At 43.4% G+C, this 26,296-nt stretch overlaps 1 protein-coding gene across 1 annotated transcript in view; it reads left to right on the top strand.

The window, feature by feature from the left end:
• Positions 1-2,679: 2,679 nt before the first annotated feature.
• The window catches only part of LOC126088456 (lachesin-like), a 61,795-nt gene continuing 38,178 nt past the window's right edge, over positions 2,680-26,296 (top strand). Inside the window, exons 1-3 of the mRNA XM_049906597.1 lie at positions 2,680-3,019; positions 18,415-18,656; positions 25,600-25,701. Coding sequence (XP_049762554.1) covers positions 2,680-3,019; positions 18,415-18,656; positions 25,600-25,701 — 684 coding nt within the window. The remainder of the gene's footprint in view (positions 3,020-18,414; positions 18,657-25,599; positions 25,702-26,296) is intronic.

Here is a 26,296-nt window from a genome sequence, read left to right as displayed (position 1 = left end):
GTGGGAGGCACTACGCGGATGATGAAGAAGTTATTGATGCAGTACGACGTTGGCTCCGACATCGACCAGTGGAATGTTACCGTGCAGGCATACAGGCCCTCATTTCAAGGTGGCGTAAGGCCGTAGCATTGAATGGAGATTACGTTGAAAAATAGTGTTGTGTAGCTAAAAGATTGGGGAATAACCTGGTGTATTTCAATGCTGAATAAAACAACCCCTGTTTCAGAAAAAAAATGTGTTGCATTACTTATTGAACTGCCCTCGTACATTATCAGAAACTTCAACTTCAAATTAAGACCCTTGTTTGATACCAGTAATGTTCTCCCGGCCAAGAATGTTGTCTTTACCGGTGAAAATATGCCTTTCATGTCCTTGTTTCGTACGTAAGGTTTTCTTCTTCGTCCAAGCTAGCAGAATTTCTTTACTTCTTTTATTTTGCGGTCCAAAACAAAATTTATTTGGCAAATTCAGTGGTATTTCAGCTCCTCGTCCTTTCAGTTTTGTTTGGTTTACTCAGTCCACATTGAAACACTTCCAAAAAGACGACTTTCAGTTCCTTGCCACTGTTACTGGCCAACATTTTGGAAGGCAGGTGACTGTTGGAATCACGTTTCTTCAGGCCTTCGAATGAAATATATGTAACTTCCGTGGAACTTTTGTCACTTTAAAAGCGGTTCTTCCCTCGTTTAGTGCTCGCCAGGAGCCACAACGCCCCATCGTTTCCCCCACCATACACACACACACACACACACACACACACACACACACACACCGGCACCCCAATCCCTCTCCTATTACACTGAAACAGACGCAGATATCGGTAAGAGCCTGACATAAGGAGATCGACCATGGCGTTTACTAACGAATGATTCACTGAATGCTACATAGTCGAGATTCGTCATCATTTCATAATTTCTTCATGTCCGACCTTGAACCTTTGTAAGACGATGGGTGACCACCAAATTCGCTCCAACAGATTGTCTGCTGTTTGACTAAAGCTATTAGAGTTTCAATAGAAAAGTGTCGGGAGGCAAGTGCTTGAAATCATGGGCTTTGAAAAGTCAGACATAGGTATACTGCGTTTGATGATTTCTCCAGTCCTCCCAAACCGTATTACCTCATTCCTTCCGAACTCTCACTCCAACTGATACAATCATCGATTTTTGTCGAACCTGCTTCACATGTCCCAGGTATATGTTTATGTATCACCTCTTCTTCCCATTCCTCTGCGCCACGCCCTAACCCACACTAGAGGATACATTTCAACAGGACTGTCAGAAATCAGTCTGCCGATGCCCAGAACAGTGGTTTTCCCGATTGTATTCACATGTCCAACATCAGTTTATGATGAAATTTCTCCAGGCGATCCAGACTTATACATACGTGTTCAACGACCTCTACCCGCACAATTAGTGTTTTATTCCCACTGTAATTGTCTACTGGTGCTAAATCGTAGTTACATGTGAAGGCGGAACACTGGATCTTGGCAGCTCAATTGATAAGAAACTCGGAAGAGAAGAATGGCTGCAGTGTTCAGAAAGATAATAATGGCAGGGAGATTTTCTTTGAAAATATGTGGCCCCTCCACGTCCCCACTAACGTGGTGACGAAACCAAAAGTTCTACTGTCACCTCCGCACAACATGTTAGTTTTCAAGTCGTGAGTCACAGGATGCGGGCTGTGATGTTATCCATGCGTCTGGGTAGGTTTACTCATTGACGTGGTCCATCACGAGACAGAAAGTGGACGAAAGCTATCGAAGGGTAGCGGTTTGTAAGGGCAGAAGGAAAAAAGTGCCCAGGCAAGCGCCAAGGGGAATAAGACCTCTGCGACAGTAGGACGGGTAGTAAGAGGAGTAGCGGCTTGCTAGCTGTGACAGTGCACGCAAGGTGTGGTTATGTTAGTGCGAGGTATCGTGCATTGTCACTTTGTCGTTGCGGAAGTTCGTTGAAGGGCTTGCTGCAGCTGCTGCGCCGCTGAAACAATTCAAGGTCGTCATACATTAGTGGGCGATCGGTCATAGATCAACTCACAGTGTAGAGAGTGTGTGTGGTTGGTTTTCATGCTGTGTACAGTACGGTTTCCCTGCGATAGCGTGTGTGTCGGCGGGTCGAGCATCTGGGGTTGCCAGTAGTAGCTGTGTTGCAGGGGCTCGCCAGTACTGTCGTTTTAGCGTGCTATGGACCATAGATGTTTAATTTCTTGCTAATAGTGGCTGGGATAGTGGTCAGCTAACCACATAAAGTACCGTACTGATGCAAGTGGCACCATTAGTAGAGAATTACGCGAAGAAAAACTGATTATTACGAAGCCCTTCTTTCTGTCATTCTACTAAATGATAGGAAAATATGAAGAAAGGAAAAGATTTTCTGCATCTCTCACGAAAGACTTTATGTACTGTATCGTCAATAATTGGAAGGTAAGCTATATTTGCAACAAGCTGGTCGCTAGACAGGTTATTAACCGCCAAGGCTGCTACAGTTGCCGTCGTTCGCCGCACAGTGCCGTTGCCTGGGGGCGCAACCAGTTGTAAATAGGCGCAGCGCGGAGGGCTCCTTCGGCCCTTAAAGGCGGGGCTCGCCGCAGACGCAGTCTCGGGCCGCCGTAATGTGCCGCTATTTGTAGCTTCCGCCTGAGATACGGCCGCGGCTCTGCCGTACGTTATACGCAGTCCTGGGGATGCCGTTAAAACTGCTGCGCCGCCGCCGCAAACCCCCGGCAGGCCCAGAAAAATCGCCGCCCTACAAATTTGCCGCATCGATAAAGAAAAGAGCCAGGCCCAGCCGTAGCCAGCGCGGAGGGCGAATTTGTCGGCCGCGAAATCTGTCTGGGATGGCTCCTCCCACTCCTCGAGAGGAGCTGGCCTTTCAGCCGGCGCCGCTGTGTAGGGGGGACGCGCTCGCTCGGAGAGTGCGCGGCAGTTCCACCCCTGAATATCCCCAGCCTGATAAACGATGGCCGCTAGTGTCACTTTTTCGAAAATCTCTTAAGGGCAACGTGGTGCCGTTTGCTGATTTATGTGCGGCATTTGTAGCGATACCTAGCAGCGTTACCAAACGCACTGTGCTGCAAGGTCACACACTCCACAATGATAGCTAGCAGATGGCTCTTCATTGAAGCTATCCCCCTTTAATGCACGGATGTGTGAAACTATGTGAAATACCTTTTCTTGACTTAAAATATGTTAAAGCTTGAGATAAATATGAGTTGCTTCCACAATTATAGTGCCAAAGGAAAGTTGCTGTATACTTCACTGAATCGGTGCGTTTAGCCTGTAGGGAGGTGAGTACTTATTGATGTTACACTCTTTGACTAACTTTGCACCACGGTGGCAGCTTGAGCTAACAACAATAAAAAAACTGATGTGCATTCGGCCAGTCAGGTGTGAGCTGGCAATGACACGTAGTGGATGTGTGGTCGTAGAGTGTCAAAGATGTCACGTGACAAATTGGAATGGATCTACATCTCTAAATCAAGTGTACAAGGCAATCGGCATCTTAATTCTGCAAAACACATGTACTGCAATATCGTATTTATTAGCCGACACAGGGCAAGCGACTATCGGTTAAAATGTCTCCCCTATACAGGAATATACCGGGTGATCAAAAAGTCAGTTTAAATTTGAAAACTGTATAAACCGCGAAATAATGTAGATAGAGAGATACAAATTGACACACATGCTTGGAATGAAATGGGGTTTTATTAGAACAAAAAAATTACAAAAGTTCAAAAAATTTCCCACAGATGGCGCTTCATCTGATCAGGATAGCAATAATTAGCATAACAAAGTAAGACAAAGCAAAGATGATGTTCTTTACAGGAAATGCTCAATATGTCCACCATCATTCCTCAACAATAGCTGTAGTTGAGGAATAAAGTTGTGAACAGCACTTCAAAGCATGTCCGGAGTTATGGTGAGGCATTGGCGTCGGATGTTGTCTTTCAGCATCCCTAGAGATGTCGGTCGATCACGATACACTGGCGACTTGAGCCAGTAATCAGTCACTGACGTTATGCTGTCCAGCGCCATCTGTCGGACATTTTATGTACTTGGTTTTTTTTCTTCTATAAAACCCAATGTCATTCCAAGCATGTGTGTCAATTTGGATTATTAAGTTTTCAAATTTATACTGACTTTTTGATCACCCGGTACATAATGAACGTGTGAGAACAGGTTGTAGACACACGGTTGATGACATATAGTAGTTGGGATCTGTCCGTGCAGCATGCTCGGATAGCCTAATACAGCCGACCAGTCACGCTAAGCGTGACGTCCGGGTTCGAGCTCCGGCCCGGCACAGATTATCATTTTCGTTTTTCCATTATATAGCTAAGGTTGTCCATATTCGCACTTGGGAACACATCTCATGTGTAATCTAAAAAATATTTAACAGAAGAGAAAACTGTATGGAAAGTTGTTCCGCATACCCTGCCTCCCGTCTAAACGCAACGAAGTCTGGACCCCCGGCGCGACTTGACTGAAATGCAAAACGCTGACCACTTTTTTCAGAAAATATCGTCAAACGTGACGAAACTCGAAGTTGCCAGTATGAAATTGCCACAAAGTGATAACGTGTAGGAATTCAAGCTAAGAGCCAATTTGGACGATTCAAGCAAATGTGATAAGAGACATGAAAAACATCCCAAAGAAGGACTTCCCTCACAGTTCCACATAATTGTGTGAACGTTCTGTGAGCTGTGCTCAAGGGCAGGGAGACTGTGTAGAACCCCTGAAGCCTTAAAACCACCATCTTAAGTTTTCTCTATTTTTATTAATCTGCTCAACTATTGGGACATCCTGACAAATCATAACTGTAATCTGGATGGGCCATGAAGCTATAATATTGTCAGTTCACTGATCAATCTCTATCAGGTCTATCAAGGAACTACCAATGAGTGTGCCTCACAATTAGACTTCCACCTGTACTTCTACGTTCGAAAAATCACAGAAGTAATGTCACTTTTACGAAATTATTCTTAATTCTTTATTTAATGAGAAAAAGTCTAGGTCACGAGTTTTTTTGTTATTGTGAATGGTTTAAACCGAGCGAGGTGGTACAGTGGTTATCACACTGGACTCGCATTCAGGAGGACGACGGTTCAATCCCGCCATCCTGATTTAGGTTTTCCGTGATATCCCTAAATCGCTCCAGCCAAACTCCGGTATGGTTCCTTTGAAAGGGCGTGACCGACTTCCTTCCCTTCCTTCCCCAATCCGAAGAGACCTATGAACTCGCTGTCTGGTCTCCTCCCCCACAAACACCCAACCCAATCCTTTACAATTATATCACTGTTATATATAAGAGTAGAAGCACTGTTTGTCACCTGTCGTCCTACCTATGTACAGAAATATATGAAAGAGATAAAAAGCGGAACTTCCTAACTTACACGAAGTACAGATCCGTTATTATCACCGGTGACACCTGGAGTAGCACGTTACCACTAAGAAGAAACAAAAGTCTTCTCTATTAAATCTCACTCTTGGCATTACTATTATAGTAGAATGGATGCAGCAAATCATGTACATATTGACGTGTGCTGTTGTATTACTTGTTAATTTCTTACAAACGCTACTGTACGAAAGAAATGTATTAAAATAGAGACATAAAGTTTTCTTTCCAAAATGAAACTGTCTTTTTATAGACACTGTGGTAGTTTGGCAACCAACAGACTGTTCAATATGGTGTGTTGGCGTTTGTGACAAATCTCATCGAACTTTCGCAAAAATATCATTCGCACAGTCTCAAAGATACCAAGAACAAGTAAGTTTGGCAACTGTCGTACATTGAGTTAAGCAGCTCGTACTGATACTGCGAAGAATGCTATATAGAGGAATCGAAAAGAAAACTGAAGATGTGTTAGATGATCAGTTTTTGTTTCAGAAACGTAAAGGCACACTGAGGCAGACTTTGCGACTGATAATGGATGCAAGAATTAGATAAATCAGGATATGTTCGTAGGAATCGCAGATCCAGGGAAATCTTTCTATAGGGTAAAATGGAGCAAAATTTTCTAAGTACGGAGAAGACTAGGTATAAGGGCAGATTGGTAATATACGTTGCGTACAAATAGCCAAGAGGGAATAATAAGAATGGCGCCGGCCGCGGTGGTCTAGCGGTTCTAGGCGCACAGTCCGGAACCGCGCGACTGCTACGGTCGCAGGTTCGAATCCTGCCTCGGGCATGGATGTGTGTGATGTCCTTAGGTTAGTTAGGTTTAAGTAGTTCTAAGTTCTAGGGGACTGATGACCACAGATGTTAAGTCCCATAGTGCTCAGAGCCATTTGAACCAATAATAAGAATGAAGGAACGAGAAAAAAGTTTGTTCGATCACACTGCTCATTTCTGGTTCCCGTACGACTAATGGTACTTGTACGAATAAACATACTAATTGTATGTATTGTATAAACCAAGCGTGCTGAAGTTACTACTGTATCACGATGCCGCGATCAGAGAGCAGATGGAATAAGTTTTTATTATTACGCCATTTTCAGTGCTGGAATTGAGATACTGATATCATTAAAATTATTAATTTTAAGCAAATTAAAGGCACCAGTTAGTAGTTCTAATAATGTGCTTGCTAATGTAAGTAAGGATTAAGAAACCTCAAGGCACCGTAAGATTTGTTGATGTAGAGAAAGCGTTTGACTATGTTAATTAGTGCAAGATGTTCTAAATTCTTAAAAAAAAGGGCACAATCTGGTGAAATACGGACAAAATACAATCAGTACAGGAACAAAGAGGAGAAGATGAAGGTGGAAGACAAATAACGAAATATTCAGTTTAGGTAGAGTATAAGACAGTGACGTAGACTATGCCACTACTTTTCAGGCACCGTAGGATTTGTTGATCTAGGGAAAGCGTTTGACAATATTAATGGTGCTAGATGTTCTAAAGTCTCAAAAAGAAAAAGAAAAAAATACGCAAAATCTGTGGAAATACTGACAAAATACAATCAGTACAGGAACAAAGAGGGGGAAATGAAGGTGGAAGACAAATAACGGAATATTCAGATTAGGAAGAGTATAAGACAGGGACGTAGACTTTGCCACTACTTTTCAGTCGATACATGTATAAAAACAGATATAAAAGAAGGGTTCAACAGTGGGATTCGATGATAAGGTTCAATGATGACGTTTCTATGCTCCATGAATGCGAGGAGACTTACAGTACTTGTTAAAAGGAACGAATAGTCTGTTGGGTACAAAAGAGAAACAAACACAGTGATTAGTATAAATGAGATTTGCAATAAACTTAACATCAAAAAATGGTGACCATAAAGTAGCCGAAACTAAGGTATTCTTCTATTCTGCTTTTCTGCTATTCTGCAATCGTGGATGCAAAACAACGCATGAGGGACGAAGAAAGAAGGAACTAAAATGCGGAGTAGCACAAGCAATGAGAGCATACCTGGCTAAGAGAGGTACACTACTATCAAAAACTCACTTTAATTTTTGGAAAAAACTTATTAAAATGTACATTAGCAGCAGGTAATTGCATGTTATTGAACTATGCACATGGGGAAACAGGAAAGGAAGAGAATCTAAGCGTTTGTGATGTGTTGCTACAGGAGGATATTGAAAGTTAAGAACACTAATGAAACAGAAATAAGGTTGAAACTTCCTGGCAGATTAAAACTGTGTGCCCGACCGAGACTCGAACTCGGGACCTTGGCCTTTCGCGGGCAAGTGCTCTACCATCTCCTTTTTTTTTTTTTTTTTTTTTTTGTGGGCATGTGGTCTACCAACTTTTTTTTTTTTTTATAATACAATAACAAACATAAACTGCTTCTAGCATTTTGTTTTAACATATAAGACGATGACTATAAAAGAAAATGCTTCTGGGAAACGTAAATAAGTGGATTTTTTTTAACATAATAGTGAAAAAAATAAATAAAATATCCTGCTTCTGGCAGTACAAACAATAACGGTCTACGTTCCTCTTTTAGGCGCGTACCTCGCTAATCCCGTCACACCTCGCGTTGGTGTCGGGTACGTCTTCACGTGTGTTTGTGGATCCTCTCCACTGTCCTGGTCCTTTCTTGTTCTGATACTTATAGACAATAATTACATTCTCCTACCCGGGACACCCCAACTGGGTGGGGGATCAAGCAAGGCACTCCCTAAAAAATTTGCGTAATATGTTCGATATCTCGGATGTCTCATAAGCTGTGAGTGATGTTCCTGTAGTAAGGCCCAAAAGTCAAGCACATTCTTACTGCCGTCTCGGAAAAGATAACGCACAGTCAAACCTCGAATCCAATTCACTGCGTTTGTCTTCGTTCGGGGATAATATGTCCTATCTGGGAGAAGTAGTGTGCGTGGTTCTATTGTTTGCGGCCCCACCCGAAGGAGGAAGGCGATCATTTTTTTGACCAAACACCAGACGTCCGCCGAAGGACCGCATATCAGGCGATGCTCCTCAGTGTCTATAACATTGCACTGCGGACACAGTGGCTCGTCCGCCATATGAATTGTATGCAACCTGGAACGAGTCACGTATTTCCCATTTACCACCTGATACCACAATGCGCGCGTTCCCGTATCGAGGTGTGGGTGGTGCACTGTACGCCATACCACTGACCACGTAACCGTTGGTTGGCGGCGCTCTACGGGATTATTCGGCCGTCGTCGAGTGAAGATGTGATATATATCACGTGCCGTTGCCGTCCTGGTAGTCGGTAGTTCCATATGTACATAACTGTGTTCCACAAAGAAGGTTCGCATATGGGCAAGCGATGGTGAGATGTGAGCCACCGTTACCGGAGCCGAAAGAGAAGCTGGAGCGAGTTCGTCTATCAAGCTGCCCGTCAGACTTGTCTGGTGTCGTGTCCACATCTTTATCATTGTGGTTACATAAATAGCCACTGCTCGGTCGCGTACGTGGACTAGTCCAAGACCTCCACGACTACGAGGAAGGATGAGGGTTTCGTACCCTACCTTAAAAAGCAGACCTGTGCTCACAAAAAATCCGAGTGCCGCCAGGATTCGGCGGGCCAACACCACCGGCATAGGAAGAACTTGTGCCAGGTGGGGGATGCGAGAGGCTAGATAAGTGTTGGCAAAGGTGACCCGTTGTATCATATCCAGTGCCCTTAACCTGTGACTTCGGACACTCGCACGAATTGTTTGCAGAAGATTTCTGTAACTCAGTGCCACCGTGCGTCGAAAGTCGGTAGTGAAGATAATTCCTAGGCATTTCATCTTGTTGATCGGCTGTAATGGTGCTACACTTCCTGTTGGGAGTCCTCTCCCGATGTTCATCGCTCCCGACTTTGCCATGTTCAGGCGACTTCCCGTAGCCATACAATACAAATTAATCCAATGCAAGGCCGCTCCTGCCTCGTCGCCTGACCTTGCTAAAAACACTAGGTCATCTGCGTATGTTCGGCATACAAACTTGGTGTGCCGTATCGTCATTCCTTGGAGTCGATTCCGGAGCCCGCAAAGCAGCGGCTCGACAGCGATGGCATACAATATCGTTGACAGCGGGCACCCTTGTCTGACCGATCGTGAGATGGTGATGGGCCCCACCAAGCGTCCATTGATGAGCACTTTGGATGCGGCTCCGTGGAGTAGTCGCATGACGACGGTGACAAAACTTTCCGGAAACTTCATTTTCATCATCACGTCCGTGAGATAAGCATGACTCAGCCTGTCAAATGCGCGATCGAAGTCTATCGATACCAATACACCCCGGAGACGACATGTTGATGCCAGTGCGATAACATCGCGGTAGTCGCTGAGTGCCGTTTGTATATTGCTAGCTCCTCCTAGCTGGGTTTGGTCGAGTGAAATCACTTGTCGTATTACGCGTTTAAAGCGTGCTGCAAGTATCCTGGCGTAGATCTTGTAGTCGCAATTAAGAAGGGTCAGTGGCCGGTAGGCCTGTATCCCTGTGCCGCCAGATGGTTTGTGGATGGGGATGATCATTCCTTCCACGAAGGAGGGTGGAAGAGGCACGTTGGGAGACATCAATTCGCCGTACATGGCAGTCCATCGTGGAATCATGAGATCTTTAAATGTACGATAGAACTCCAACGGAAACCCGTCGGGCCCCGGCGATTTGTGCGACGCTCCCTTATCAATCGCTTCCATTACGTCGTCAACTGTGATTTCACCTGTTAACTCCAGGTTGGCCGACTCGTCGAGACACGCGGAGAGCGTTCGTCGGACCTCATGAAAGGCTGCCTGATCGTGTTCCGCTTCTTCATAGAGATGACCGTAGTGTTCCACGAAAGCGTTGGCAATGTCTTTTTGCGTTGTCATGCGGCGACCATCTGGCAGTACGACCGTCTGTATTAAGGTTCTGCGGCTACGTTGTTTTTCTCTAATAACGTGATACATCGACGGGGATTCTCCACGGACTCGTTCAAAGGCCCTTGCACGGATTGCGACACCCTCCAGTCGGCGGCGCGTTATGGAAATTATTTGGGCCTGTGCTCGTTTTATACCGGCACGACGCTCCTGTGAAGGTGCTTGTACAGATAGTTCGCGGAGCATCGTGAAATAAAATTCCGTCGTGTACCGCCTCCACATCATCTGCTCTCTTCCGTATGCAATGAACGCTCGGCGCAATGCAGGCTTAACGCATTCCAGCCACCACTGCAACGTCGTCGGATATGTCGGGAGGCGTCGTTTACACACATGCCAAGTGTCTTCGACTAAGCGTCTGCACTCAGGTTCCCTAAGGTGTGCTGTATTCAGTTTCCAAACACTGCGACTCCTCCACACCTGTTGACGACTCAGGGAGACCGTGCATATATATGCTATGTGATCTGAAAAGGCGACAGGCCACAATTCCGCATCGAGGATCGCAGGTTCGAGACGACGTGTTACGTAAATGCGATCGAGACGACTTGCAGAGTGACTCGTGACGTAGGTGTATCCACGTCTGTCGCCATGTATCTGCTCCCATGTATCAATGAGATTCATGTCCAGTATGAGTTGCCGCAGCTCCGGGCATGAAGTATAACGGGGGTGTTGATCTTTTGGTGCGAGCACGCAGTTGAAGTCGCCTCCAAATAAGACATGTTCATACCGACCTAAGAATAGTGTTGCAATCTCCTCTGCGTAAAATCGGGATCGATCGCGCCGTCTGTCTGACCCCGACGGTGCGTAAATGTTAACGACCCGTACTCCCAACACTGTGAGCGCTAGTCCTCGCGCTGACGGCAGGTACACCACGTCCTCGGCTACTATGCCGCTACGCAGAAGTATCGCTGTTCCGCTGCCGCCGTCGGTAGTAGGTGTAATGTACGTATCGTACTCATAGAGGTCGGGGAAGCTCTCAACACATACTTCCTGCAGCAGAACGATGTCGACGTCTGACGCATGCAACATGTCTCGTAATAATTGCAATTTGACAGGCGTTCTGATCGTATTAATATTAATAGAGGCTGTTCGATATGCCTGCCGCTGTTCCGCAGTGCGTAAAGCGCACATGAACGCTTATGTTAATTTGTGTGCTGCTGCCCGGTGACATGCTGTCTGTGCGTCAGTCTGCATCTTCTGCGCGGTTAACATCCGATGGACGCAGCACTCGCCATTGCGGGTGCGTCGTCGGTGTGGGGGTCAGTATCGGATTCGTCGGCCCAGTTCCTGTGCTGGAGGTCCAGCTCCCGTCGTGTCTCTCCGGCCGGGCTGACCGAAGGCGGTGGCGTTGCTGCGGTGGGTGGAGGGACTCCGTCCGTCGGCTTTCCGTCCGGTGTGTCTGTATTCAACCCCTGCGTAGCATGATTCGCGTCGTACTGCTGTGTGGGAGGTAGATCCTCCCGTTGCGCATCCGGATGCACTGAATCGACGTTACACCCAAGTCCGTCTGACGTGGACTGCAGTAAGCAGGTATCCGACGGCGCGAGCCGTCGTTTCTTGTGGCGCTTCGGTGATCGTTGTTTGCGCGTGTGCGCCTCCGTATCCGAGTGCGGAAGTGACTCCCGGTGCTCAGGGACGAAAGCAGCTGTCGGCACAACAGCAGGATCAATTTCCATTTCTCCTACAGATCCTTTCCGCTCGGTTAAGTGCGTCGTCGGCGCCGGAGCGGCAGAGGTGTGCGTCGTTTCGTCACTGGAGGCGGTCTCTGTCGCAGTCGGTTGCCGTAAACTGTCAGGATTCTGTAGCTGGTCATTCTTCGGGATGGGATCCGTTCGAAATGCGTCCGCATACGTTAGTGGCAGCGGCGTCAACGTGGACGGAGGTACGGGTTCGCCGTTTGGAACTTGCACTATCCTCCGCTGCATACATTCGGAACGGACGTGGCCCTCTTTCCCACAGCCTGAGCATGTTTTGGGTTGTCCATCGTAGATGACGATAGCTCTGCATCCGCCGATGAACAAGTACGAGGGTACATGTCGTGTCAGTTCTATTCTGATTTGACGCACCCCATTGAGAACGGGGTAAGTCGTGAAGTTGGACCACTTTTCCTCAACGTGGCTAAGCACTCTTCCATATGGGCGTAAGGCGTCAACGACCAAGTCAGACGGAACCTCGAAGGGAAGTTCGAAAATACGTATGTTCCGTAAGCCCAGTCCTGCATGATCAATAGTTACTTCTCCTACATGTCCATCAGAGTGACAAAATTTGAGTCCATGTTTAGTATCTCGGATGATTCTGTCACATACTGCGTCGTTAATCAGCTTGACGTAAACAACACTGCTCACTATGGAGAGGTGGATTCCGATAAGTTCGTTGTAGTCAAGTTTAACTTCGTCTCGTAGGAACCTTTCTATTTCGTAGGCTTTCGGTCTCGCATATTCATTCGAAAAACTAATCTTGAGAGTCGACTTTCGGTATGCATGTGCCATTCTATATCGAGTCGTCTAAACGCACTAGTACCCCGACGAGGTAAACAACCGCGCGAGCGCGAACTTCTCCGGCAGGGACGTAAACAGACGTCCGTGCCGTAACACTGCCGAAGGCAGACTACTACGGTCGCAGGTTCGAATCCTGCCTCGGGCATGGATGTGTGTGATGTCCTTAGGTTAGTTAGGTTTAAGTAGTTCTAAGTTCTAGGGGACTGATGACCACAGATGTTAAGTCCCATAGTGCTCAGAGCCATTTGAACCAATAATAAGAATGAAGGAACGAGAAAAAAGTTTGTTCGATCACACTGCTCATTTCTGGTTCCCGTACGACTAATGGTACTTGTACGAATAAACATACTAATTGTATGTATTGTATAAACCAAGCGTGCTGAAGTTACTACTGTATCACGATGCCGCGATCAGAGAGCAGATGGAATAAGTTTTTATTATTACGCCATTTTCAGTGCTGGAATTGAGATACTGATATCATTAAAATTATTAATTTTAAGCAAATTAAAGGCACCAGTTAGTAGTTCTAATAATGTGCTTGCTAATGTAAGTAAGGATTAAGAAACCTCAAGGCACCGTAAGATTTGCTGATGTAGAGAAAGCGTTTGACTATGTTAATTAGTGCAAGATGTTCTAAATTCTTAAAAAAAAGGGCACAATCTGGTGAAATACGGACAAAATACAATCAGTACAGGAACAAAGAGGAGAAGATGAAGGTGGAAGACAAATAACGAAATATTCAGTTTAGGTAGAGTATAAGACAGTGACGTAGACTATGCCACTACTTTTCAGGCACCGTAGGATTTGTTGATCTAGGGAAAGCGTTTGACAATATTAATGGTGCTAGATGTTCTAAAGTCTCAAAAAGAAAAAGAAAAAAATACGCAAAATCTGTGGAAATACTGACAAAATACAATCAGTACAGGAACAAAGAGGGGGAAATGAAGGTGGAAGACAAATAACGGAATATTCAGATTAGGAAGAGTATAAGACAGGGACGTAGACTTTGCCACTACTTTTCAGTCGATACATGTATAAAAACAGATATAAAAGAAGGGTTCAACAGTGGGATTCGATGATAAGGTTCAATGATGACGTTTCTATGCTCCATGAATGCGAGGAGAATTACAGTACTTGTTAAAAGGAACGAATAGTCTGTTGGGTACAAAAGAGAAACAAACACAGTGATTAGTATAAATGAGATTTGCAATAAACTTAACATCAAAAAATGGTGACCATAAAGTAGCCGAAACTAAGGTATTCTTCTATTCTGCTTTTCTGCTATTCTGCAATCGTGGATGCAAAACAACGCATGAGGGACGAAGAAAGAAGGAACTAAAATGCGGAGTAGCACAAGCAATGAGAGCATACCTGGCTAAGAGAGGTACACTACTATCAAAAACTCACTTTAATTTTTGGAAAAAACTTATTAAAATGTACATTAGCAGCAGGTAATTGCATGTTATTGAACTATGCACATGGGGAAACAGGAAAGGAAGAGAATCTAAGCGTTTGTGATGTGTTGCTACAGGAGGATATTGAAAGTTAAGAACACTAATGAAACAGAAATAAGGTTGAAACTTCCTGGCAGATTAAAACTGTGTGCCCGACCGAGACTCGAACTCGGGACCTTGGCCTTTCGCGGGCAAGTGCTCTACCATCTGAGCTACCGAAGCACGACTCACGTCCGGTACTCACAGCCTTACTTCTGCCAGTACCTCGTCTCCTACCTTCCAAACTTTACAGAAGCTCTCCTGCGAAACTTGCAGAACTAGCACTCCTGAAAGAAAGGATATTGCGGAGACATGGCTTAGTCACAGCTTGGGCGATGTTTCCAGAATGAGATTTTCACTCTGCAGCGGAGTGTGCGCTGATATGAAACTTCCTGGCAGATTAAAACTGTGTGCCCGACCGAGACTCGAAATCGGGACCTTTGCCTTTCGCGGGCAAGTGCTCTACCATCTGAGCTACCGAAGCACGACTCACGTCCGGTACTCACAGCCTTACTTCTGCCAGTACCTCGTCTCCTACCTTCCAAACTTTACAGAAGCTCTCCTGCGAAACTTGCAGAACTAGCACTCCTGAAAGAAAGGATATTGCGGAGAGATGGCTTAGCCACAGCCTGGGCGATGTTTTTAGAATGAGATTTTCACTCTGCAGCGGAGTGTGCGCTGATATGAAACTTCCTGGCAGATTAAAACTGTGTGCCCGACCGAGACTCGAACTCGGGACCTTTGCCTTTCGCGGGCAAGTGCTCTACCATCTGAGCTACCGAAGCACGACTCACGACCGGTTCTCACAGCCTTACTTCTGCCAGTACCTCGTCTCCTACCTTCCAAACTTTACTGAAGCTCTCCTGCGAAACTTGCAGAACTAGCACAGTAGAAACCGTGTCATTGCAAGATAATAAACTGATTCTCATGTCATATGATGAAAGACAAAATATAAAATAAAGATGTATTAAAAATAAAGATTTATAAAAAACAAAAATTTTGCTCGCTGATTATCATCGGTTATTTGCCGAACACAGAGCGTAGGAAATGAAACAAAAGTGTACTGTATTCGCATGATGAGAGAGACTATGTTCTTCTTCTAGCCGTCAGCTGTCCTGTAACTTGGCTTGATCAGTAGCTGTGAAGCTCAAAGCGCAATTATAACTTGTCTGGCGGAGTGGTCAAACTAAAACTGCACTGAGATGCAACTGACGGGACGTAGCTGACAGGCCAGTGGATGGGTATAAAGACTGAAACTTCATCAAAGCAACATTTCTGCCTATACACCACTTCCGTACTAGTGATAAGAGTTCGATTATTAACTTGGCCACTTGTTTAGCGTTGCTTCGATATAGGAAGTTGTCATATGCATTGACATTTAAAGTAAATGTGTCTTGCACCCGTTCCTGCAAAAGTTTTGATTGTGTTATCCTTCCTGTATTGGTATTATTTATATTGTCAATGACTAATTTCATTAATTGTTCCTGTGACAAATGCGATATCCAGTCGTTCAGTATTGTAGGTCTCTTAAGCTGTGCAGTTATTGTTAAAGTATGTAAAGTTTCTGATGGAATATGATTTGACGCACAAGTTGTGACGACGTCACCCGTTTCACCGACTACAGTAATGTATCCTTTAATATACTAATTTTTTTAATTACGTTGGCTGTTCACACTACATATTGGAAAAACCACTATTGTTAGGGGACAGAAATGTATCTTGGTACATTTTTCAAATATTCAGTTCCAAAGGAAGTTTAATATACTTTCTTATTCATTTTCTAAATGATGGCATTCAAAATTTAAGATTATCATTCCTTTTTCTGAAAGTACAAAGAATTCTCCAGAAAATTAAGGTTTCTCCCCAAACGTGAAAACAAGTTCCAAGGTACAATTTAGTTAAGTACTACTAAGAAACATTCGATTGACATTTAATAGCGTTACATTCGAGAAAGTCTTACGAGTATTGTGTTTAGTGGCCTACACCGTAATTCTGGTGCATACCAATAAAAGATGGTTCAAATGGCTCTAAGCACTATGGGACTTAACATCTGAGGTCTTCAGTCCCCTAGACTTTGAACTACTTAATCCTAAATAACCGAAGAATATCACGCACATCCATCCCTGAGGCGGGATTCGAACTTGCGACCGTAGCAGCCGCGTGGTTCCGGACTGGAGTGCCTAGAAACGCGCGACCACAGAGGCCGGTTGCACACCAATAATCAGTCAGTGAAATCAAATAAAGCTGAAGTATCGTCAAAAACCAGTTACAGGATAGATACGTTTTGAAACAGACGCTATTGGAAAATATCATAAATTTCTATTTTGAAGGCAGGAAAAATCATTACGGCATTTAAGCATCATTCATCTATTTGCAAACATCACATGATCCATGGTAAAACCTTCTTCAGTTTCGAGGTTCAACACGGTGCACGACGGACAACGTGTGTCATAACAGTTCACTTTATACATACACAGTTATAAAAATATATACAATTTTCTTCAACATAAAATTGTGTACCTGAAAAATATAATTGTATTCCAAATAGCTTTAATTCGGTCTCTTGTTCGGTTTTAGGAAACTAAAGGGAGAACGCGTTTGGGGTTACGATCTATGGCGACCAGTTTGAATATGCACGAAGAGCGGCCTTATTGACTAACTTCTGAGCTAAATAACTCGGTAAGAGCACCAAGTATCGAACTTTTACCTTAAGAACTATTTCTCAGGAGAATTTACCCTACAACACCCTTACAAGCTTTTCAGAGTGTTTATGACTGCTCTGTGTAATAATGTGATACGTCTAAGATCTTTCGAAATCTACTGTATTCACATTCCTAGTTTCAGCATTTCATTGCTATATCCATTTATAATTAATCCACAAATAGCTTGGTCGGAAAATATAATAAATCAAGTTAAGCATTCCGAACGTCATAAACTGTTACACGTCAATCGACTATACATCAGATCGACACATAATAACAGAGATTTATGTGATTATAGTATTTATAATGTTAAGTAGTTGAATGTCACACAAATTTTCACTTCCACACTTCTGTAGAGTACTCTGATAAACGTAAGTAAGGGATGTTAAATGATTTTCTCTTTGATGGTGTGTTGACGTGATAGCATAATAACTGTCATATGCACCTCACTGTGTACTGCATTCTTTTCTAGCAGGTTGGTTATTACCTCCTAAACGAAACTATTGTTTTCTTTACTTCTTTGACATGCATAAGCACTGATTCACTTGGGATCTGCGGAAGGAACACCAGCATATCTCTGTTTTTGTAAATATGTACAACCTACTACCGCAGTCCGCTTGCTCAGCTGAGTGGTAACGTGCTCTGCACTGAGTATTGTGTTGTCCTGATCATCATTTCATCCTCATCACCGGCAGGCAAGTCGCCCAATGGAGCGTCGACTGAAATAAGACTTGTACTTGGCGGCAGAACTTCCTAGAATGGGGCTTCCCGGTCAACAATGCCACACGATTATTTTTTATCTACTACGTTTCGTGACGTGTTCCATAAAACTGAGGATAGACGAAAGAAAAAGTACATCTAAACTGCATCAAACTGACCGTAGATAAGCTTGTTGCTAGGGAAAGCCGTCCGGTTGTGGCCGAGCGGTTCTAGGCGCTACAGTCTGGAACCACGTGACCACTACGGTCGCAGGTTCGAATCCTGCCTCGGGCATGGATGTGTGTCTCATGTCCTTAGGTTAATTTGGTTTAAGTAGTTCTAAGTTCTAGGGAACTTATGACCTCAGCAGTTGAGTCCCATAGTACTCAGAGCCAATTGAACCATTTGAATCAGTTCTAAGTTCTAGGTGACTGACGATCTCAGCAGTAAATTCCCATAGTGCTCAGAGCCAGTTGAACCATTTTTTGGTAGGGAAAACTGGACAGCGATCGTCGACTTTTGTCTATTTCATTGTTTGTTCATAATTTCTGTATTTGTAACTGTCAATGTACTTGTGACTTTCCAAGAGCATCAAACAGTATACCTGAAACAACGCCCTGCAGAACGTACTGTAAATAAACAAGCATGCTGTGACACGATGCAGCGGCACAGTATTTGCCTTGCTTGGACGGACGTGCCGTGTGTTGCAGGGCTGCCTAGCCGCGAGGCGCGCAGCTACGACGCCGGCGTGCATCGCGGCGGTGGCGGCGGCAAGCACCACGACTCCGGCTCCGCAGCGGCCGGCGCCGCCGCCGCCTCCGGGGCGAACGCGCTGCGGTCCGCGCCGGCGCCCACCTCCATATTCGCCACCGAGAACTCTACCGTGGCGGTGGCGCAGGTGGGCGGCACGGCCACCCTGCCGTGCGTCGTGCGCAAATTTGCCTCCGGAGTGGTAAGTCGCTGCTCTTACACACGAACACTAAAGTGATTCTTCTGCCCTTCCTTGTCATCTATCTTGACTGATTTTATGCGTTCTGGGGTAATATATATAGTTAAACCAGGGAAACAGTAATTTTCTCGGCATATTGCACATGTTGTAAACGCCGTATTTGATACTAAATACTCAACAGTGTGAATTCAGCTAGATGAGTACTAAAGGAAATCCGCTAAATTTCATTTACGCGATAAATGACAAAAATCTGAAGGTGTAAGTTCGAGAAAATAGTTAGACGTTACAGTCACGAATAACGTAAACTGGAACAGTCACATAAATAACGTTGTGAGTAAAACAACAAAGCCTGTAGTAGAGAAGCTATTTACTTCAAGATTGTCCGCCCTCTTCTGGAGACTTCTGTGCTTTGTGGGACCTGTATAATTTGGGTCCGATGAAGGACAGCGAAAAAGTTCAAAGAAGGACAGTTGTTTTGCATTATTGAAACTAGGGGAGAGATAGCCACGGACATGATATTTTAACTGAGGTGGCAAGCATTAAAATAAAGGTGTTTTTCTTTGCAGTAGGATCTTCTCGTGAAATTTGACTCTCAAACATTCTGCTATGATTGCAGAAATATTCTTTTGGCACCCTCCTACACAGGGAGAAATGTTCATCACACAGTAGTATTTAAGAGTTTGTTTTCCAACTCGCCATTCCAGAGTGGAATGGTAGAGAAAGAGTTTGGAGGTGGTTCGATGAACGGTCTGCCAGGCACTTAATTTTGAAGTGCAGAGTAATCATGTAGACGTAGATGTAGATTACACAGTTCTTTTAAAGTTTCTACACACAAACAAACTTCATTTAGGCTCATAAAAGGTCCCCTCTCACCACACAGTTTGACAGTAAACTATTGCCACGCGGGATTAGCCGACCGGTTTACGGCGCTGCAGTCATGGACTGTGCGGCTCCTCCCGGCGGAGGTTCGAGTCCTCCCTCGGGCGTGGGTGTGTGTGTGTTTGTACTTAGGATAAATTAGGGCAAGTAGTGTGTAAGCTTAGGGGTTGATTACCTTAGCAGTTAAGTCCCATAAGCTATCACACACATTTGAACATTTTGAGAAAACTATTCGTAACTCACCGTAGCTTTCAATATTAGCAGGACACCTTGAGATGTACAACGGAATATATGTATATTGATGCAGTCTTCTCTAGATTTGATTTCTTTGTCTCTCTCGATGAGATAAGAAGATGTTCAAGGTTTTTGATGAAATTCCTTCGCTGACGATAAAAATAGACATCGCAAAGTTGCGCAAGTGATGTGCTTTTTGGGGAATCATTTTGACATTGCACTATAATAATTATTCTTCATCTTAAAAATCCTGTCGCATAATTGTCGATTTGTTTTCCTCGCCAAGACTGTTAACAGAAGAAATCTTTTCTCCACGACCTTCTGATTACTGTTCCGCACTTTTTCTGCTGCACCAGTCGCTGCCTGGAAAACACGCTTCGATCAGTGGCTCATATCTCTCCCGACCCAAGCCAAAAACGCAATTATTTTTTCAACGCTTGGCCACCCGGAGGTTCCACTACTGTCACTTTCATTTCTGGCAAAACCTAGCCTATATCATATGTCTGAACGAAATCGGTTATGATGAATAGGCCCGGTCCCCTTGAAAGAGTAAAACCTAACCAACCATCCTCAGTTTCTTGTTACATTTCCGCTCCTGTCCATCTCCAAAGTATTTGGCCTATATTGAACCCTGTAACGCAGTAGAAGTTATTACCTCATGTCACAGCACTATTCTTTCGTCGCTGATTCTCCAAAGACCTTTTTCGTCTCCTATTAATCCTCATAATTTTCAGTAACCTTCATTAGGTTTGACTCTGTTTTCATTTCTATCATTCCTCTTTAGTTTTGTCCTTCTTCGATTTAGTGTCACAGTCTGTGCTCACTAGACATATCAGTGTATAGATCCATTTATAGTTCTTTATATTACAAAAGAGCAGCAATGCCATTTGCTTATTTCTCTCTCTCTCCCAGTATTTTCGAACGTAATCATTTCCTTTTATCGGTGTTTTGAATGATTTTCATATTGTCAATTTCGCATTACCATAAGCAAAACTTGATTATGAACACTAATTGTACGCTTTAGATTTCGTTACGCAAGTTGGAAGAAATACTGCCAAGTTTCACTAAGGCAAAAATACAACATTTTTCAGTCATAAATTTGGTTTCAGGAGACTAAATTACGTACAATATTATTGTCATTATAATCTAAAATCATTCTCGGTCATTTAGTGGGAGCATAAGATATTCTCCGCTTATGCTGCAATAGAATCCTCAGACAAAACACTGCTTTCTCCGGCATTTAAACTATTAATGGAGTACACCGTGCGAAAATGTGATTACTCGTTTTCGTCATATGATGGGCTAAGCCGTTTTTCCGTTGCCTTCTTCTGCGCTGGATCGAACAGAGTTTAAAACACAGCTCTCGAATTTGGCGAGAGTGAGATTAAAATCTCGGTCCGACCGCTTTCGAGACGTAGTTTTTCTGTTCTCTATTTACCTCTTCGGGCGAACACTGGGATGGTTACTTTGAGAAGGATATTGGTGCCAGCACACTCTTTCGTAAGGGAGGGACAAATGAAGATAGAGGGATTGTGCTGTTCCTACTGGGATCATGTGAACGATGGTAACAGAAAACGTTCTAAATGTCAAATCTCACATTTGTTAAGAGACACCAAACACATGTATCTTTTTTTGTACGTAACTTTTTTGAATCCAAAAAATTGAGGATTCATTCTGATACCACAGAATTACGATGGCCACCTCATCACAGGAAAAAGTAATGACAAATTAGGAAGTCAATAATTTGTTAAGAACATTGTAAATGTCATACCAAGAAACTGGCTGGTTGCAGGTGCCAATAACAAACTTGTTGTAAGAAGTGCTATTAATTCAGAGGCATTACTTTTTATCTGTGATAAAAGATAGGACAGATATACAGCAGAAATATTTTAACTAATAAATCTATAGTCAACTAAACCATTGCTCAATTCTTTTATATTTTTTACAAAGAAATCAATTCACGAAAAAAATCTGTAAATAGTGTCTTCGGATTCTTTAGCAACCATGTTCTTGGGATCAGATGTTTACTTTAAGACTCCCTGTGCTGTTGAGGAGAAAACAGCAACTCCGTCAAGAGGTCTCTAATAAACATGGTTGTTCTTTCAGATGAAGTGATGAAGTACGGCATGACATCAACTGCCACGGTCTTTCCTCTTTTGCATACACTGATATTTTCCTGTTCTTCTATTTCAGAGTTAAATGTTTTTACTCGTTCTTCGACATGGATGAAAGACACTTTGATAATGCTGCATTCGTTGATTTCACACGCTTACATTGACAACAATGTTTCAGTAGCATTTTTAAAATGAAAGAAGTCAGTTGTAAGCATTGGAATGGCATTTTGAACGCCTGAGTGACATGCTTTTAGGCACAGATACCATGCAGCTTCTAGTAATGAATGTTTGAAACATTTTCTCCATTTCGACAAGTTCAATGATTTGCATCAAAGTAGCGAGAACACAGTAGCAGTGAAAACGCGCTTTTTAATAGAGTCACACTTCTGACGCTTTTCTTATGCACTCTCCGTATGACTCATTTATTTCTGATAATTTCAGAATATACGCATGAAATACATTAATGTACAACCTGAAGATGCACTGTTTCTTCACATGTTATAATTTTCTCACTGAATTTTATATCATTTAGCCTCTCTTACGGGAAGGAATACCATCAGCTGTTTGAATGCCATTGAGAGTGCTATAGCCAAAATAATCATATTTCCATTTTTTCCTGTACTTCATTATCTTCTGTTCGTTCTCTTACTTCACTTGTGTTACATCCTGGCTAACTAATATAATGATACACATCTACGGCCTGGTTAAATTTTTTGCTTCATGTTACATATCTATCAGTCTCGTTGGCCGGCAGTGATAGTAACAACTATATATCCGGTAGCGGTGAAATGAGGAGATCTCGATGGAGGTAATTCCTATTATTGTACAAGAGCTGTACATTCATCACCGAATAAAACATTTTTCTCTTATATTTAAAAACATCTTTTGATCGAGTTTCTGATATAAAATCTCGAACATCGTATATCTAAACCAATGTAACGAAAGTAACAGTTTGAAAACACAAGGTACAAGATGTAGCGGAAAACAGAGTTCCTATGAGAGTATACAGGGTGAATCACCTAAAACTTGCAGCGGAAAAATTGCGAAAATAGAAAGTGCGGTTTTCGCAGAATGGATTGATAGTCAGGGGCTCGTATTGTTACCCAATAAACAGATTGTAATAATATTTATAAAGTATATTTTTGTGCAAACATGTACATTTTTTAGTTGAACAAAGCCTACTGACATTAACAAAGTGAATGTAGAGTAAATCAGAATGTAAGTTGTCTTTGTTGCATGATCCTAGAGCGAGTTGTTTGCGAGATATCGTACTTTGAAAATTTCGCATACCGACAGCTGTTCAGTAACTGAGGTAGCACACAATAAAGAACAACAAAAGCCGGCCGGGGTGGCGAATCCTGCCTCGGGAATGGCTGTGTGTGCTGTCCTTAGGTTAGTTCGGTTTAAGTAGTTCTAAGTTCTAGGGGACTGATGACCTCAGAAGTTAAGTCCCATAGTGCTCAGAGCCATTTGAACAATTATTTTTTTTTTTTTTTTTTGGACAACCAAAGTGGGTACATTACTTATGTGGATTCTGACCAGTAAAGAGACAGGTGACCATCACAGGTTGTGTTCAAAATGACCACCGGCAGCGGAAATACACGCTTCCCGTCTGATATGGAACTATTGCTGCACATCTGCTAGCATTTCTGGGAGATGTCCCAGCAGGCTGCAGTAATACGACGTTGCCTATCATCGGTTGTAGTCGACATCTCGTTGCAGACATTGCCTTTCAATATTCCCTACAGAATAAGACTGTAGGCGTCAAATCAGGGTAACGGGTCGGCCAGGGTCCTCTGTGTCCAATCCGACGATTTGAAAACATGCTGTAGTACTCCGTGTACTATGGGCTGGACTGCCATCATGTTGGTACCGCAGCTTCCTCGTTGTCTGCAGAGGAACGTCTTATAGCATCGATTGAAGATGGTCTTTTAGGAGGCTTCGATATATGGGCGCGTTTAGCGTTCCGCCTATGAAACATGGGCCAATGAGCCGATGGTTCACTACCATACAACACGTTTACGCTCCATGGACGTTGACGTTCCGTCTGACGATGCCAACAGGGATTGTCAACAGACCCATAGCGGATGTTTCCGCTGTTTACCTCGCAGTGATTGGTAAATGTGGCTTCATCACTAGACAAGATACATGATACATCTGTAGTACTCTCACTTAAGCCCATGTGCCCGTGCAGCTTTTGATGGATAAAGATGTGATACGTATGGTGTGGTGTCACAGCCAGACACCACACTTGCTAGGTGGTAGCCTTTAAATTGGCCGCGGTCCGTTAGTATACGTCGGACCCGCGTGTCGCCACTGTCAGTAATTGCAGACCGAGCGCCGCCACACGGCAGGTCTAGAGGCACTTCCTAGCAGTCGCCCCAGTTGTACAGCCGACTTTGCTAGCGATGGTTCACTGACAAAATACGCTCTAAATTGCCGAGACGATAGTTAGCATAGCCTTCAGCTACGTCATTTACTACGACCTAGCAAGGCGCCATTATCAGTTACTATTGATGCTGTAAAACATGTACCGTCAAGAGCGATGTTCACCAATTATGGATTAAAGTTAAGTATTCCAGAAGATACGTACGTTTTTTGCTAGTCTCAATTCCTTGTCCTGTTCCAGACCTCACGCCAGCCTGCGTGAGTTTAAACGCGTGCCTTTTGGCTTCCTCATAGTGGGTTGGCTGTCTTGCCAATCCACAATATATGGCACGTATGTAGATCGAGAATGCGATTGCGCTGAAGCTAACGTGCGAATCAACTGGAATAGCAACAAGATCATTAATTTTCCCCTTCTCTATCGTCACTTATTCCCTTCTGTTATGTTGTACAGGTATCACACTACCACGTTCAATTATTTGGTTGACGAGGTTGATATATAATAGCTTATATGGTTAATGTGTACTGGTATATCGTGAAGAATATCCATACAAAAATGAACTGCATCCTTCCCACACTCCCCGTAAACCATGAGCATGTCGGCTTTTTCTCCATAGGTAAGCCCCTTCTTCCTCTCACCACCTACTGCTTGGACTCTCACACACTAACTGACTAGCAAGTCGCAGTGCACACAAGGAACACACAAGCACACTGTAAGCAAACGTAACAACATCGTACTTAGAAACTACGCATTTTGAGTGGTGGAAACAAGTGCCAGAGTCAAAACCTTTCCAAATACGATGTCTCGTAAACGACTCGCACTAGAATCCTGCAACGAGCGCCAGTGACGTTCTAATTTACCCTAAATTCAATGCATTGATGTCAAAAGGCATTGTCCCATTTAACGAAGGGTGTGTTTGCACAAAGTATACACTTTCTAAGTATTATTACAATCTGTTCATTGGTTAACAAAACGAGCCCTGATTACCAGTCCATTCTATTAAAACCGCACATCAGTAGCCCTTTCCATTTTTGCAATATCTGAGGTGCGAGTTCTAGGTGACTCATACTGTGTGTTTATTTACTTTAAACTAAAAATTATATGGTGTCCAAACTAACTATACTTGCGAATCGTAAAACTACCTATATTTACGTCCCTCCAACGACGCAGAAGAATGATTAATACAAAATGTTTAAAATGGGGTAAAATGAAGTCACAATTTTACATTAAGTGCACGTCCAGTCCCATAGATATTAGAAGCATGTAATGTGTATTATTTAAATGTGTAGTTATTATTATGTTGGCTCGTTTTTCAAAAAATTATCTATTGCAGGTGTCCTGGATACGAAGGAAGGACTATCACCTACTAACGGTTGGCCTAGCAACATACAGCAGTGACAGTCGCTTCCAGATTGTGCACGCTAGACACCTTCAGGTAAGCTCACACTTTTAAAAACTCAGCAAATCTTCAGCGTGTTGTGCTTGTCGTTATACGACCCCAATTCCTCATTTCATTATCCTCTCTCTAAATCTCTCAATTTACGGATAATTGTTTTACGAACTGTGGACTTAATTATGCTGCCACATGCGAACAATAATAACGTTTGTACATAAGAACAGGTTATTCATAATTTTTTTGTGTTTGAATAAATGAAACCATAATTTCTCCAACCTTAACAAGAAGTAAAATGTTCAATCCCATTTCTACATGCGCAATAGTACTCTGTCACAAGTTGTTGCTGTTAGAAGCTATTACAATTACAAAGGAATTACTTGTCACTCACTGAAAATTTTCAGCTTTGTTCACATATATTGTATAATAAACATCAGATTCAGAGGCCACTAGAACAGAAAGTGACTTGTAAATTCGGTGATTAACGCGAAACGGTATGACTTACAGAAAAAAACTAAATTTCATGTGGCGGGAGAAGAACAATAATTAATCAACGCTCCAGAGGAACTGACCTCGACTATTTCTTTTTTTTTTTTCTTTTTAAATCCGTGAAGGTTACACAGACCCTCGTGAAAAT

The sequence above is a fragment of the Schistocerca cancellata genome, chromosome 6, assembly GCF_023864275.1.
Source record: "Schistocerca cancellata isolate TAMUIC-IGC-003103 chromosome 6, iqSchCanc2.1, whole genome shotgun sequence".
Lineage (NCBI taxonomy): Eukaryota > Metazoa > Arthropoda > Insecta > Orthoptera > Acrididae > Schistocerca > Schistocerca cancellata.
This window is presented reverse-complemented; position numbering and strand designations above follow the sequence as displayed.